Genomic DNA, 14,021 nt, shown 5'->3' on the forward strand with positions numbered 1-14,021 from the left:
ACAGAGGAAAGATTCTTTATACACAGAACAAAATAATCAAAAGAACAAGAAAGTCAGCAAAACTAAAATAAAATTACAAATAAATTGTTCTAGTCTCAAAAAGTGAACTTTTTATTTACTTTTTACCATTTGTCAATTGAAATAAAGGATAAAGTTGTGTTTATGACTTCTTTGCAATAAGAACCAATAAGAAAAATGGTAACAAAACATAATTTCGACTTCTGCTCAACATACACATGTGCATTCTATGCAAACAAATATTGCTTAGAGTATTGCTTTCATTAATATTATTTGAATTATAAAAATTGTTTCATTTTTGTTTTGTATGGAAAGAGTATCTTGGACACTGTGAAGAAGTATTTATAAAAGTGTCTTGGGAGGGCGAAGGGCAAGTTAAAAATTTCCAATTTTAGTTACGGCCAACCGAGATTTCAATCAATGCCCTTGAACTAATGACACAATTTGTTGTTTACTTTGCCCAGCATTTGAATTTGAAATTTCCGTTGTTCTCCATCTCGCTTTTTCTTTTTTCCGATGTCACTTTGCATTTAATTCAGCTCACTTTTTGCCCTCTTTATTCCCCTCTTGCTGTGTGCCTTTTTTTTGTTGTTTTGTCCGTTGTTCGCTTACTCGAAAGTCAGAAATTGTTTTACGATGAATAAGAAAGTAAACAAACGTGTAGATGTCAAACACACATACACACAGTTCAGAGTGGGTGGTGGGGTGGCTGTTGTTAGATGGTTAGATGTTCAGATGTTTAGATGGTTAGTACATACGCTCTGGTTACGCAGCAGGAAAGAAAACAATTTAACGCAACAGTAGATAAACTTTTCTTAAACAGGCTCAGGACGATTGCGAGTGTCCTTGGCCCTTTGCCTTCGCTTTCAAAGTGTGTATGTGGGTACTTTTGTTTTTTACATTTATTGTTGCTCGGTCTTAACTGAAATGAGCTTTCAAAATGTTTTATGCGCCATTTTGTGTGTGCGGCACAGCTTATGGAATGATTTTTCGCTCTTTTCCTTCTGTCTTGCAGAGCCCGTCACCGACATCATCGGCGGCCCCGAGCTGCACATCAACCGTGGATCCACCATCAATTTGACTTGCATTGTGAAGTTCGCACCGGAGCCCCCGCCAACAGTCACTTGGTCCCACAACCGCGAGGTGAGCCCAGCCAAACTCCCAAAAAATAACCAAAATACCCAAAAATTACCACCACTCACACGTCCACAAAATCACAAAAAAACACCACGAAACCGCAACGGAACCACTTGACATGTGCCCGTGTCTGTAATGCAAACGTACATATACCTGTATTCATGGCTGTCCCAAGTACACCCATATAATACAGTCGTAATAGAGCCCAGAAGCAGCATCAATAATTACGTTTGACAAGGGTACTCCGACTGTCTTCTTGGATTTTAACGATTATTAGTTCTAGTCCATGTCCATTTTCATGTCGCTCAGAAGTGCAAAAACTTTTACGTACCCGTACTCCTGGGTGTTTTGAGTTGTCCTTTCCCAACTATCAGAAACTGATGCTGTCAAACTATCTCTTAAAAATGGATTAAGAGTTAGCCCGAAAAATGTCAGATGTCGTAGTGATATGTTGATATATTGTGGTACTTACCTTGATCGAAATTGAAAGCTATTTCCAAAGACATTCTTTAATTTACAACAGCATAATTAATTAATAACAATAGCTGTCACAAATCAGATGATTTAGTATTAGCTTCTTATAAGAATAAATTATTTTGAGACATAAACAGTTTGTTATTCACCACAAAATATTTAAGGTATTAAGGTACCAATTCTTCGGTCAGCCGCAATCTCATTCCACCAACCCATGTTTCTTGTGCCTCCCCTGTTTTTATTCATTTTTTGTTGTGCAAATGTCAAGGAAATTCTGTTGCCGGTTTGTATTTTTTATGTGTGTTATTTTTCGGGAATCGCTGGCGAAATAAGAAATTTCCCTGGCATAACTAAGCTTTGGAGCTAAAGCGCACCCTGGCTTGACTAACACGATGTCATTAATAAAAATTTAACTAACATGCCAGGCCAGGGGCGCCGGCCCCAGCATCAGCATCAGCATCAGCATCACCATCAGCATCAGCATCCCGAAAAGGAACACAAGTACAAAAATACACAAGAACACAAATACTAGCCACAACAACTGGAATGTAACAATCTCGCAGGGAAGCCCCGAAAAATTTGTGTCCCGGCACTTAAGCTGTTTGCTTCTCCTCCCCGCCGCTCGGCGTTATTTATTTCAGATCATAAATTTCGATTCACCTCGCGGCGGCATATCATTAGTCACCGAGAAAGGTGTGCTGACCACCAGCCGACTCCTGGTGCAGAAGGCCATCACGCAGGACTCGGGACTCTACACATGCACCCCCTCCAATGCCAATCCCTCGTCGGTGCGCGTGCATATCGTCGATGGTGAGTAGCCCGGTATGCAAAACGCTTTGCCTTACCTAAATATGAGTGTTGTCCTTGCTGTGGGTGCACTGGGGAAAACTGCGAGTCGCTTTGATCTCCAGCTACAGTGGGGGGCAACAAATTAGCTTGGATACGCATAAAAATACAAATTACAAGCCAATATGTTGGCTAGGATCGCCTTTGAAGAGAACCCCCTATTGGTAATATTTGGTTTTGTTTGATTTATTATATTTGCATAATTTTTGCAAATTACTCTACACTTATTTTAATAATAAATAATTATTTTGTGGGTGCCTCAGAAATACGTAGAGTTTTCATACCACTTCTTGCTAGAGAAATAACCTAAAATGGTGTGTTAAATTATGCAAAGTCTTATTTATAATCTAGACTTTCGTCGGGCATATTTTAAAAGTCCACGTTTTTTTTCTCACTGCATACTTTATACACTTAAATTTTAAACTATCAATTATAAGTTATTTTTGTACAGATCAGTTTAGATCCCAAAAATCAAAGAATTTTAAGAATAAATTAATAAAAATTAATTATCAATAGTCTTAAATTCAGTAAAAGTCATATATCTGGTATGTTTCTTATTAGATAAGAGAATCCACAAGTCTTAGTCAGGTCTAAAAGTGATATAAATTAATGAGACCTTATTATTTATCATTGAAAACTATCTATTATTTTTTAATCGAATTCATTCGATTAAGCTGGGACCCAAGTTCCGGATAAACTTTTTTCAGTGCAGGGGTTAGTTGGGCAGGAAAGCTAGTGGCGATGGGGGGGTGGGGGGGGTGGGGTTTTGGGGGTCACTTTCCGAATGGCCCGGCACAGCAAGACAAATGTGCGGCGCCCAAAAGTCAACTAAGCTTGTTTGGCTTTATTTGACAGACGAGCGCGTCCTGTGATTGACGACAACTTTTTCTAAAAGCCGGCAGAGACGATGGGCGAGGGGGGAATTTGAGGGACGGGAAATAGCCGGGGGTGCTTGCCAACAATTAGCCGACAACGTTGCGTATGAGCAATCTGCTTTTTAGTTTGGCGCCCTGTTCAACGAGAGGTGGAAAATCTGTACAGACTAAATGTGAACTTTTTTAGAAATCATTTCCTTTGACGTTTTACTTAAAATAAGCCTTCTAACGAACCGGTAGCGTATGTTGCTAGTATTTCCCTTTCACAGGAGTATTAACTGTACTTCAATAAAAATATTAGAAAATACTGAATTTTTGGGCGATTTAAAGAAGGATTCACAGAATGTGAAACGAAACGTTAAGCTTCGTAGTTTATGTATATATTCACGAAATCTAACTAGCCTTTAAATCTTTAAATTAAAATTTTTAATACTATATATGCAATAATTTATTTGTTGTTCTCCAAACTTGGCCTTATTTATCTAAGAATAAGCTAGTTAAGCAAGCAGGGGCAGTTTAGCCTAATGTCTAATTTATTTTAAGCGTATTCAGGAACAGTTTCATAAATGTCCAATTCTATTGGCTCTGCAACTTAGATCTCCTCAATTTGTTGCCAATATCTCACATTTTCGCACACACACATAGTAAAGTCAAAGAAAATTAGTTAGGAAAAACTTTGGGCATCAACATTTGCGCAAGTTTTGACTCGTTTATGCCGCAGACGCCTCTCACTTTTTCGGCCGGGCTCCGTTCAGTTCGCCGGAGGATTTCTCCGGCTTTGGCTGCCACTCCCCCTTTGGCACGCCCACGCCCTCCGCCCTTTGCCTTCCGCCCGGCATTCGCCGCTTCCGCTGAGGCCGGAAAAAAGCGCTTACAAAGCAAAAAGTTTAACAACTTGAGCGCAAATGACTTTGGCGTGTAAGCGGCACGCTACAACAAATACGCCATGGAATTAGACTAAAATAGCAACAACGGAGCCGAAGATATGGCATCTGAGAGTGTGGAAGAGGCAGCGGCAACTTGTTAAGTGGAACAACTGCTGAAACTTAAGTAATTAACACAAGTTGTTTGCGCTCAGCGTTGCGGGCAAAAGCGCCACAGGGCAGGGTATTGATGTTAGGGAGGGGGTACAACCCCCACCCACCCACTCGCCCCCCTCCAAGTAGTTTATTTAATAAAAATATCTGACGAGCTGCACGGAGAAAAAATATCAAAAGAATCAATCAAATCAAACGGGCTCAATTTAGAATCTAACTGGGTATTTGTGGGCTTACTTTCTGGTCTGCCGATCAAATATTGAGATTTTTCTGTTAGTTATTTTTGACATCTATCTATAACGCTTTCTTTTACCTGTTTAAAACATTTTCAGTTAACTTTTAACACATTTAATTAATTTATAAAAACACCACCATCTCACAACTGTAGTTCATATTTTAAAACTTTTTTTCTATTTCTGTTTTGGTTAATCGAAATATATAATTCAATTTTTTTCTTAATTATTACTGTGTAACATTGTTATTGTGCTCCTCTTTTCCTGTGCCAAAACCGCTGGAAGTGAGCAGCGAAATTGAAATCGGCAAAAAGGCGTTCGAGTTCGAGTGCCAGTGAATAGAGATCACCCCCCTCGGTAACTGGCACTTCTTTTTGGAGGGGGTTCCGGGATTATTTCCCCTTCCGGAGGAGTCGAACTCTTTGAGCGGCGAAGCATACCTAAGTCGGTAAATGAGCTTTCAGCGGCATCTTTGCAAATGAGTACAGAAATCAAGAACACGAAGTTGGGCAAGTTTTGGTTTCGCATTTCGTTTCGACAGTCTAACTGAGTCCCATTTCATGGTCCAATGTTCAGTTTGATGCTATCTAATATTTAGTCGAAGACTTACAAATAACTTGCTTTTCACATCAACCTTACCATTCATTATGAAATTAGTTTATTACAGAGTTTAATTTGAATTAAATGATTTCCATATCGTTATCGTGCTCAGTAACTAAGATTAAAATTAAATATAGATTTACTTTCAAGGGTTATTTAAAATCAATTACTCATTAGATTTGAGTTCTGGTATTGTATTTCCCTCACAGTAACGAGTCAAAATCAAACAGACAAGTGCATTTAGCATTTAATTTAATATTCTACGCTTTCCACAGAAGCGTGCTTCCAATCCATTGTCTCGACTGTCATCTCGAATTCATTCGTTCGCTTTCGTTTTTGGCATTCCCCTCTCGAAATCAGAGTTCAGCTCTAGGCCAGAGTCCTTATTCGGGCGATTGTTGTCCTTGCTGCTCACTTTCTGCTGCAGCAATCGAGTACACTCGAAAAATGAAAGCCTTAAATTCAAACTTAATTGTAAGTCATAACCGATACCTTGCTAAAGTAAAGTTTTTGGTTTGTTTTATATAAAAACCCATATAATTAGTCAACAAAAAAGCGACAGCAAATTATGTAGCGAGCACAAAATAAAGAAACAGGTCGTTACAACAATTAAAAAACAAAATTGTATATTTTCTATGTTTTTTTTTTTAATTCAACGTATTTTAAAATCCCATATCAAGAATATAAAGTTTCTAAAGGCCTTTTTTAGTTAACTTTTTGATTTAGTTATTCGTATGTAATAAGAGTTCAATATCTTAAATGAAAATTGGGGAAAAATTAAGAAGAAGAAAAAGAAAATAAGAAACGCAGCTTTAAGAAGGAATTAAAAATGTATATCAAAACTTTAGCTTAACAGTATTATTTCGTATTTTTAATTTCAAGCCCCTTTTGAAAAATAACTAAGCTATCTGTACAATACAAAATTCCATTAAATAATATTAAATTAATAATGCTGCCTGTTTAATTTTTTTTTCGCTACACATTTCTCCCTCTGTACATCCCCTTTCGGTTGGTGCATTATTGATAATTTCGCCCAGCTTCAAAGCTGGAACAAAGCCGCTTAAAGCTATTTGTTTTGCCGTGCTGGTCCTGTTTTCGGGACTTGGTCGTTTAAGGCGATCATTACACCTAGCCACACAAAAGTCGACTCTGTGGCAGCACATCAAAGTCATTTTCATTAATTGAACTGCTGCCTCAGCTCCATGGTCAAGTCGAAGTCCACTAGGAGTGGAGCACTGGACCACTGGACCACACAGAATCCGACCCCCAATCCAATTAAGAGTACTTTCTATGGCGCTTTTATCTGCAAGTGCTTGCTTTTAAACGCACTCGAAGGAGCGGACTACTGATGCCAAAAACTGTGGCCGAGGCTGTCATAAGTGCGACGCTGGCGAGGATTCATTGTCTTCTGCAACTTTCCGGGCAGGACGCTTAATTATGTCAAACCGTATTAACTGGGGGGCCACTCCCTCGAATCCTGCCAGTAATTAGTGACGTTGGACGATCCGCTCTGCGTCGAGTTATTGGCGTTTTCGTTTAGCATTTGGCGGGGAAAACTTTTTAAATGCGCACAGCCACGTGCTGCCTAGGTACAGTGGGGAAAATTGGACTTAGGTGGCTCTTGAGATTTGGAATGTAAGCCCCTTGAACTACTAAATACTATTTCCAAAAGCTACTTTACTGGAAATCATAAACAACAAGAGAAGATTGCAGACACACCAAATATTCTTACAGTCAAATCTTGCAAGTGGACACCATTATTACCGAAGAACTGCATTTGAAAAACTTTTTGGCTTTTGGGTTCAAAAAAATATTAAGACATTTGGAACAGTTTTTAGGGATTCGATATTTAATAGAAGTTAATTTACTTAATATTTGGCCTTTATTTAAAATGTTGCACATTTTTCTTATTTAATTGTTTGGATTGGTAAGAGATATAAGAATGATTTATTTGCTAATCAATACATGAATAACAACATTTAAGTAAATTAAGTATTTAAAATGTGTTTTAACTTTTTTGTTATTAAAAATTAAAGCAATTCTTCCAAACCATCATAGTTTTGTACAAATTTGATTTGTTAGAAATTGGTTTTTACCATTTCCTTCTATTAATAATCCATTTGGTTTAATTTTCAGCTTAAGTTAAAATACTTTTTAGTTGCTTGTAAATTTCGAAGGACATAACATTTTTGATTTAAAGATACATGATCAGTAGGACTTTTGGTGCAGCCATTTTTCTTTCAGCATTTCCGAGTTTGGAGGTTTTATTGCCAGCGTGGTGGCGCGATAATCAGCATTCAAGTCGCGGAGAAAGTGCTTTCACTAGGTGTACTAGCACCACCGTGCGGCCCAGTCACACACGCACACTCACACACACACACACACAGGGAAATAGACACAGACACAGACGCAGACGGACTCTTAAGTAACAGCTCATGATGGGCATCAACGAACTCGTAAAGGACGAACGATGCATGATAATTGAAGCGGCGGCTGAGGCTATAGGAGCTATGGAAGCTATAGAAGTAGCAGTATGGCAGCAGTATCCGCCTCGACGACAGACTATCGCGCATTTCATGCCAGAATTTATGGCTCCCTATCTGCCATCTGGGCCACCCACCAAAAACCCAAACCCAAACTCAGAGCCAAACCAAAACCACCCACACAGTCGAGTTCCGCGAAGTAGTTGGGCAGTTTTTGAATGCTGCTCTTGTTTTTTGCTGCCGCCACTCGCCTTTTTTAGCCAGTCTTGGCGTTTTTATTGCCGGCAATTAAGTTAATAGGCAATAAAGCTTCTGGATTTTCCACGGGGGCCAATGGCAGTGGCAGTGGCAGCAGATGCAGATACAGCTGCAGGCCCAAGTTCGCCTCCACTCCACTCTGCTCTCGTCTCGTCTCATCTCGAATCAATGTATTTTAGTGGATCTGCGAGATGCAGTCCACTTCCAAATTAACTTCTTGTGCTGCTTTTTATGGGTCTGTGGCGATTTCCATCGCATCCAGTCTGTTGATTGTTTCGCAACTATCTGAATAGCTTGCATATATTTTCGTTTGGCGAGTCATTTAATTGCTGCTTACTTGGCCACTCAATTTGGTTGACCAGCAGTTAATCAATCAGCATTGAGACGTTGTTGTATCAGCTGAAATACACTTTCTCATTTATATTTTGTTAAAAATTATGAAACTAATTATATTATTATATAGGTTAATTTATTAAAAGAAGTATACATGATTTTTTTTTACACAAAATTGTATTATCCTTAAACCATTTTTTATAGCCAAAAGCACGAAAAAATAACTCGATCTTTGTTTTTTTTTTAATTTGTTATAAAATTTCCAGTCCAGAGGCCAGCTAAAAAATTTTTTTTTTGGAAAATATCAAGAGGGTAATTTTAAAATTAAGAAAATTATTTTGGCCAAAATCCGAAAAAAATCAGTTCGTTTTTCGGTTTTTTGATCAAAACCCTGGGAATTAATGGTCGCATGTCGGAGTGTCGTATATCGTTAAATAAGTTATAAAATTTCCAATCAAGTGGCATTCACAGCTACAAATTTTTTTTTGAAATAAATCATGAGGTTACCCCTTATGAAAATTTGGTCAAAATCCGGAAAATCTCTGTTCGATTTTTCGGTTTTTTGATTAAAAACCTGGGAAGTAATGGTCGCATTTTGAAATGTCAGACATCGTTGCATTCGTTATACAATTTTTTTTTTAAAACATGATGTTTCCCTTTATGAAATGTGAATCGCTTGTTAATTATCTGAGTTAGAATTTCAACCGGTTTTAAACGATTGTATTGAGACGCGAAGGCTTAAACTAATTGAAAGGCTAAATCTCTGAAAATGTACGTAAAATGTTAAAAACTAATTTTGAATTAACAAACTTTTGGAAAATAAATGGTATCTCAATGTTAAGGGGTGCATCTTTGCTTGCCAATCGCTGTTCGTGTCGCTGTTCCACGTGCCGCTGTTCCACAAGACCCCACTGACCGCTCTTTCCCATTTCCGTTTCCGTTTCGTTGCAGGCGAGCATCCGGCGGCCATGCACACCGGGAACAACGGCAACTCCACGGCGTCCCAGCCGCCGGTCCTGCTGCCGCTGGTCCTCCTCACCTGCGGCACCCTGATGCTCCTCCAGCTGGTGGCCTGCTGCTGCTCCGCCGCCGCCCTCGTCCCGGCCACGCCCCCCGGCCGCTGCACCGCCCACCGACCAGGCACCTTCACCCAGGACACGGCCAGAGGACAACGAAGCACCAGGAACAGCCAGGACCTCGAGGATGGGATGGGGAAGGGGATGGGGAGGGGCCAGGTGGGGGATCTCTGCCGCAGAGGATTCGAGAGGCGCCCGGTGCCCGGAACATAGCTCTTCGGCGGATTGGGAACCGGAATCGCTGCCGAATTGCCAACAGGAATCGCATTTTAGGTTCGGAGCTCGGGGAAATCGTCCTCCTCCTACTCCGACCCCCCGCCCCCCATCCTCCCCCCCTTTCCCCTTCTGTTCCTTGGTTTCCTGGTTTTTGGCCTTCGGCTTTCGGTTTGGTCCTGCTCTCGTCCCACCTGTGGGCCTTTCCTCCGCTGGAGCTTATCCTGTTATCACTAAATTAAGTAGCCAGAGTTGGTCCAAAAAACCTATGTATTGTGTTTTGTATTTATCAGATTTTTCTACAGATAATGCAGTAGGGGAAAAGTGGAACAAAAATGGATTCCAAAAGAAAATTCAGATAAGGGAAAAATTAGAAACAATATTTGAGAGGTAAGCAGATGATTTTCGTAACGCTTGGGTCGAGTTTTGAGGGCAGGTAAAAATAACTAAGCAAACAGAAACCCACACGCAGACACACCTTGTAAATACAGCAACTTACATGAGATTTCTCTTCCAACGATAGCTGGTAAAGGAAATTGACGAGTGTAATGGATCCATCTACTTAACTTTTTTTCCGGCTGGTTCCAACTTACACACACTCACAGACACAACAACACATTGAAACATTCTCTAGTACAAGGATAAGCTATAGGTGTCTAAACATATTATAAATAAATAGCTGAGAAAAGTTTTGATGGGAGGCCCCTTGCGATTTGAGGCAAGACAAAGTACGATAATGAATTTTTTTTTTGATAACTAGCATAAGTTCAAGACTATAGTAAAATGTAAGCGAAGGAAAACGGGAGAAAGAAAAGCGGAGAAGTAGCTAAAAACGAATGGAGAGGGCTAAGATTAGCGATTGATTGTTGGATTTAATGTGTACATATAAGCAAATCAGCATAATTAGTCTATGAATTTTTTTTTTTTTTTTTGGCTACTCCCATATATCAGATCAGAATAATCTCTACCTATATATAGGGCATTTTGATGTGTTTAGAGCCTAAGCGATATTAATTATTGTTGTATGTTTGACGAAACGAAATGAAAACCCAAAACGCAAATGCCATTGAGAGCAGATATTGACATAGAGAACTAACCAACTATCCAATAAAGCGTATTGCTAATTCAACTCGAGTATTTAAGTGTCTCTCTCTATCTATCTCTATCTCTCTCTATTTCTCTACAACTCTCTAACTGACTTTCTCAAAAGAAAAACCAAAAAAAAAAAAAGAAACACAAGAACGCAGTCACAGAAACACAGTAACTGTAAATTTAAGCCAAGCAAGTGGAAAGATAGAGATACACAGTAAAAAAACAGAAGCAGAATCAGAATCAGAATCAGATCCGCGATCCCACCCCAGAGAAAGGGTCTAACCCTATCCCATCCCAGCCCCCAAAAATCTAGTGGCACTGGAAACTTCTCATACGTTTTCGCTCCAAATGAAAAACAAAAGAAAATATTCAGAATACTCTCCATACTAAACGTAATTATATGGATATGAATATGTCGGTACACTTAGTATGCATAACTATAATAGCAAAGAATGGAACAGAACGAAAAAAAACCAAATTAATATATTTTATGAATGTGATGACGTTTAGTGAAATAAAGGTATATTGAAGACCCCAAACTAAAGACCAAAAAATTCAGATAAAATCATCGAGAAGAGCACCCGTTTCCGGTTATCTTCTCAAAAAATAGTGTTGAATGTTGCGAAGTTCGGCCAGCCGATACTTTCTAAGCTCCTTTCAAAGGCCAACAACTAGTCCAAGGATCAATATCAGAATCATCCAGACCATCCGAAGTCACTCACAGTCGATTTTCCCTTTGCAGGGAGCTGCAACCGCATATAAAGTTAATGTATTTGTAAATGTATCTGGCAGTACTTTGATTTTCCTCTCCATCTATCCGCATGCACTAGACTAAGCAAAACTTTAAAAGAGTGTTTAACTGTTTATAAGCAAATTGAATGTAATTCAATATCAAACCGAAACCAGAACCGAAATACAGAAAAAGCGCATAGCAAAAAAAATATTTAAAAAAAAAAACCAAAACAATTTCTATGTATAAAATAAGGTGAAATAAAGTCCATGTTGCAGATGCTAAACCTATAAATATATGGTATATTGTAATTGAATGAAACCGATATAAATATGTAAATGATAAGAGATAATTAAAAATGTGTTGACCCCATTATTATGTTCGTCGATATGTGTATATTAATTTTATGAAGCTCTTTTTTCGTTGTTTCCTTTTCTTTGTGAGGGTATGTTTTTTGTTTTGTTTTTGTGGTAGAGTTAATTAAAGGAAAAAGTAAACAGAAAATGCGTGAAGAGCAAAAACAATTTTAAAGTAAATATGTTAAATACAATTTTAAGCATAAACAATGGCGTCAAAAGCAAACAATTTTAATGTGGTTAAATAAGAAAAATGCCGAATTCAATGGAAAATATGTGTGTTGTTCCAGTTGAAACGGGACACTTTGAAATATTACAATTCATAATAAATATAATTACAAAAGGGTAAGAGAACAGGATCCTACCATCAAGTGGAACAAGAGTTACGGATTCAATTGCATAGGTCTAAGAGAAATTAACGAAGGCGCTGCAATTTAACTGAGCCACACACACGCGCACACACACTCACCAAAATACACACACAGCCTCACACTACATGAACACACACACACACATTCAGAGCCATGCAATTTGAACCAGTGAATTTGAACCGAAAAACGAGAGATTCGATCTGAAAAACAAAATATAAATTCAATAAAAGTGTAAAAAAAAAAAAAACTCAAACGCTGCATTTTTAATTTCAACAACCATTCTGTCACCCAGATGTGAGCACTTTGTGTCCGTTTTGCGGCCATTTCCCTTCCATTTGGGAATTCCCCCGCCAGCCTTTAATTCGATAGCTTACAAATTTGTTGACACATCCAAACGTTTTCAGTGAAATTAGAGTGTTGGCGAAACTGGTGCTGCAAAAATATTATGAAAAATATATAATTTATGCATACGGCGTTTTTTCCATCCAGCTGTTGATGATGTGCAATTAAAAGTACATGGGGCTCATGTTTGCCGGTGTGTGCATGCATAAAATGATGTCAACTAGGCAATTAAGTTATTGCAGTCTGGCCCAGGTGTTAAAATTGCGACCAAATCGATTAGCACACGGCACGAACTGTTTCAAAAAAGGGGCAGAAGTGAAAAGTAGGTGAAAAATATGGGTGGTTTTGCTTGAGGATCAAAAGTGGACTTCAAAAACTGCTAAGAAATGGCTCTTTTCGCAGTGGTTGTGTTCCTTCCCATAGTAAGTATACGAATTAATTAATTATCTAATTGGGAGAGCAATAAAGAAAATTAAGCGTTTCCAATATATAATATCTAATTTTGGGTCTGTTGCCGGAACAAGAGCTTTTATTAAATCTCAATGGCATTAAATATCAGAAAAGGTAAGTGTGAAAATCTATGAGTTTGAAAATTTCTCAGTGCGGAAGTAAGAATTTTATCTTCCAATGCAACGAAACTTTCAGTTATAAAACCTATTTTTCAATCAGAAAATAAGAAACGGATAGGCAAATAATCTTTGTATAGGTAATCCTTTGTGCGTTTGCAAATTTCTGACTCAAATTAAAACAAGAAAGGAAAGCTAACTTCGGGCGGAGCCGAAGTTGATATACCCTTGCAGAATACTCTGTAAATTATATTCTCCAAAATTATTCATATAATGCATTCTTAATACTCATAAAAAATCCCAACTTCCTAACTTTACAAACACGAAAGTTATGGCATTTCCGATCAATCAGTTATATGGCAGCTATAGGATATAGTCGGCCGATCCTTATGAAATTTGGTAGGTCGGATTGATTGGCCAAATATAAAACCCATAGAAAATCTCAACTTCCTAACTTTACAAACACGAAAGTTATGGCATTTCCGATCAATCAGTTATATGGCAGCTATAGGATATAGTCGGCCGATCCTTATGAAATTTGGTGAGTCGGATTGATTGGCCAAATATAAAACCCATAGAAAATCTCAACTTCCTAACTTTACAAACACGAAAGTTATGGCATTTCCGATCAATCAGTTATATGGCAGCTATAGGATATAGTCGGCCGATCCTTATGAAATTTGGTAGGTCAGATTGATTGGCCAAATATAAAACCCATAGAAAATCTCAACTTCCTAACTTTACAAACACGAAAGTTATGGCATTTCCGATCAATCAGTTATATGGCAGCTATAGGATATAGTCGGCCGATCCTTATGAAATTTGGTGAGTCGGATTGATTGGCCAAATATAAAACCCATAGAAAATCTCAACTTCCTAACTTTACAAACACGAAAGTTATGGCATTTCCGATCAATCAGTTATATGGCAGCTATAGGATATAGTCGGCCGATCCCGGCCGTTCCGACTTATATACTGCGT

The 14,021-nt window shown here is 38.4% G+C and overlaps 1 protein-coding gene across 2 annotated transcripts in view; it reads left to right on the plus strand.

Moving 5' to 3' along the window:
• LOC108037430 (zwei Ig domain protein zig-8) overlaps positions 1-10,817 on the plus strand; it is a 150,778-nt gene extending 139,961 nt beyond the window's left edge. For both annotated transcript variants that reach the window (XM_044461225.1, XM_044461226.1), the window contains 3 exons: positions 1,034-1,161; positions 2,271-2,439; positions 9,246-10,817. In XM_044461225.1, coding sequence (XP_044317160.1) covers positions 1,034-1,161; positions 2,271-2,439; positions 9,246-9,583 — 635 coding nt within the window. In that variant the 3' untranslated portion in view covers positions 9,584-10,817. The remainder of the gene's footprint in view (positions 1-1,033; positions 1,162-2,270; positions 2,440-9,245) is intronic.
• The last annotated feature ends 3,204 nt before the right edge of the window (positions 10,818-14,021 follow it).

The sequence above is a fragment of the Drosophila rhopaloa genome, unplaced genomic scaffold (genome assembly GCF_018152115.1).
Source record: "Drosophila rhopaloa isolate 14029-0021.01 unplaced genomic scaffold, ASM1815211v1 contig_3, whole genome shotgun sequence".
NCBI classification, from domain to species: domain Eukaryota; kingdom Metazoa; phylum Arthropoda; class Insecta; order Diptera; family Drosophilidae; genus Drosophila; species Drosophila rhopaloa.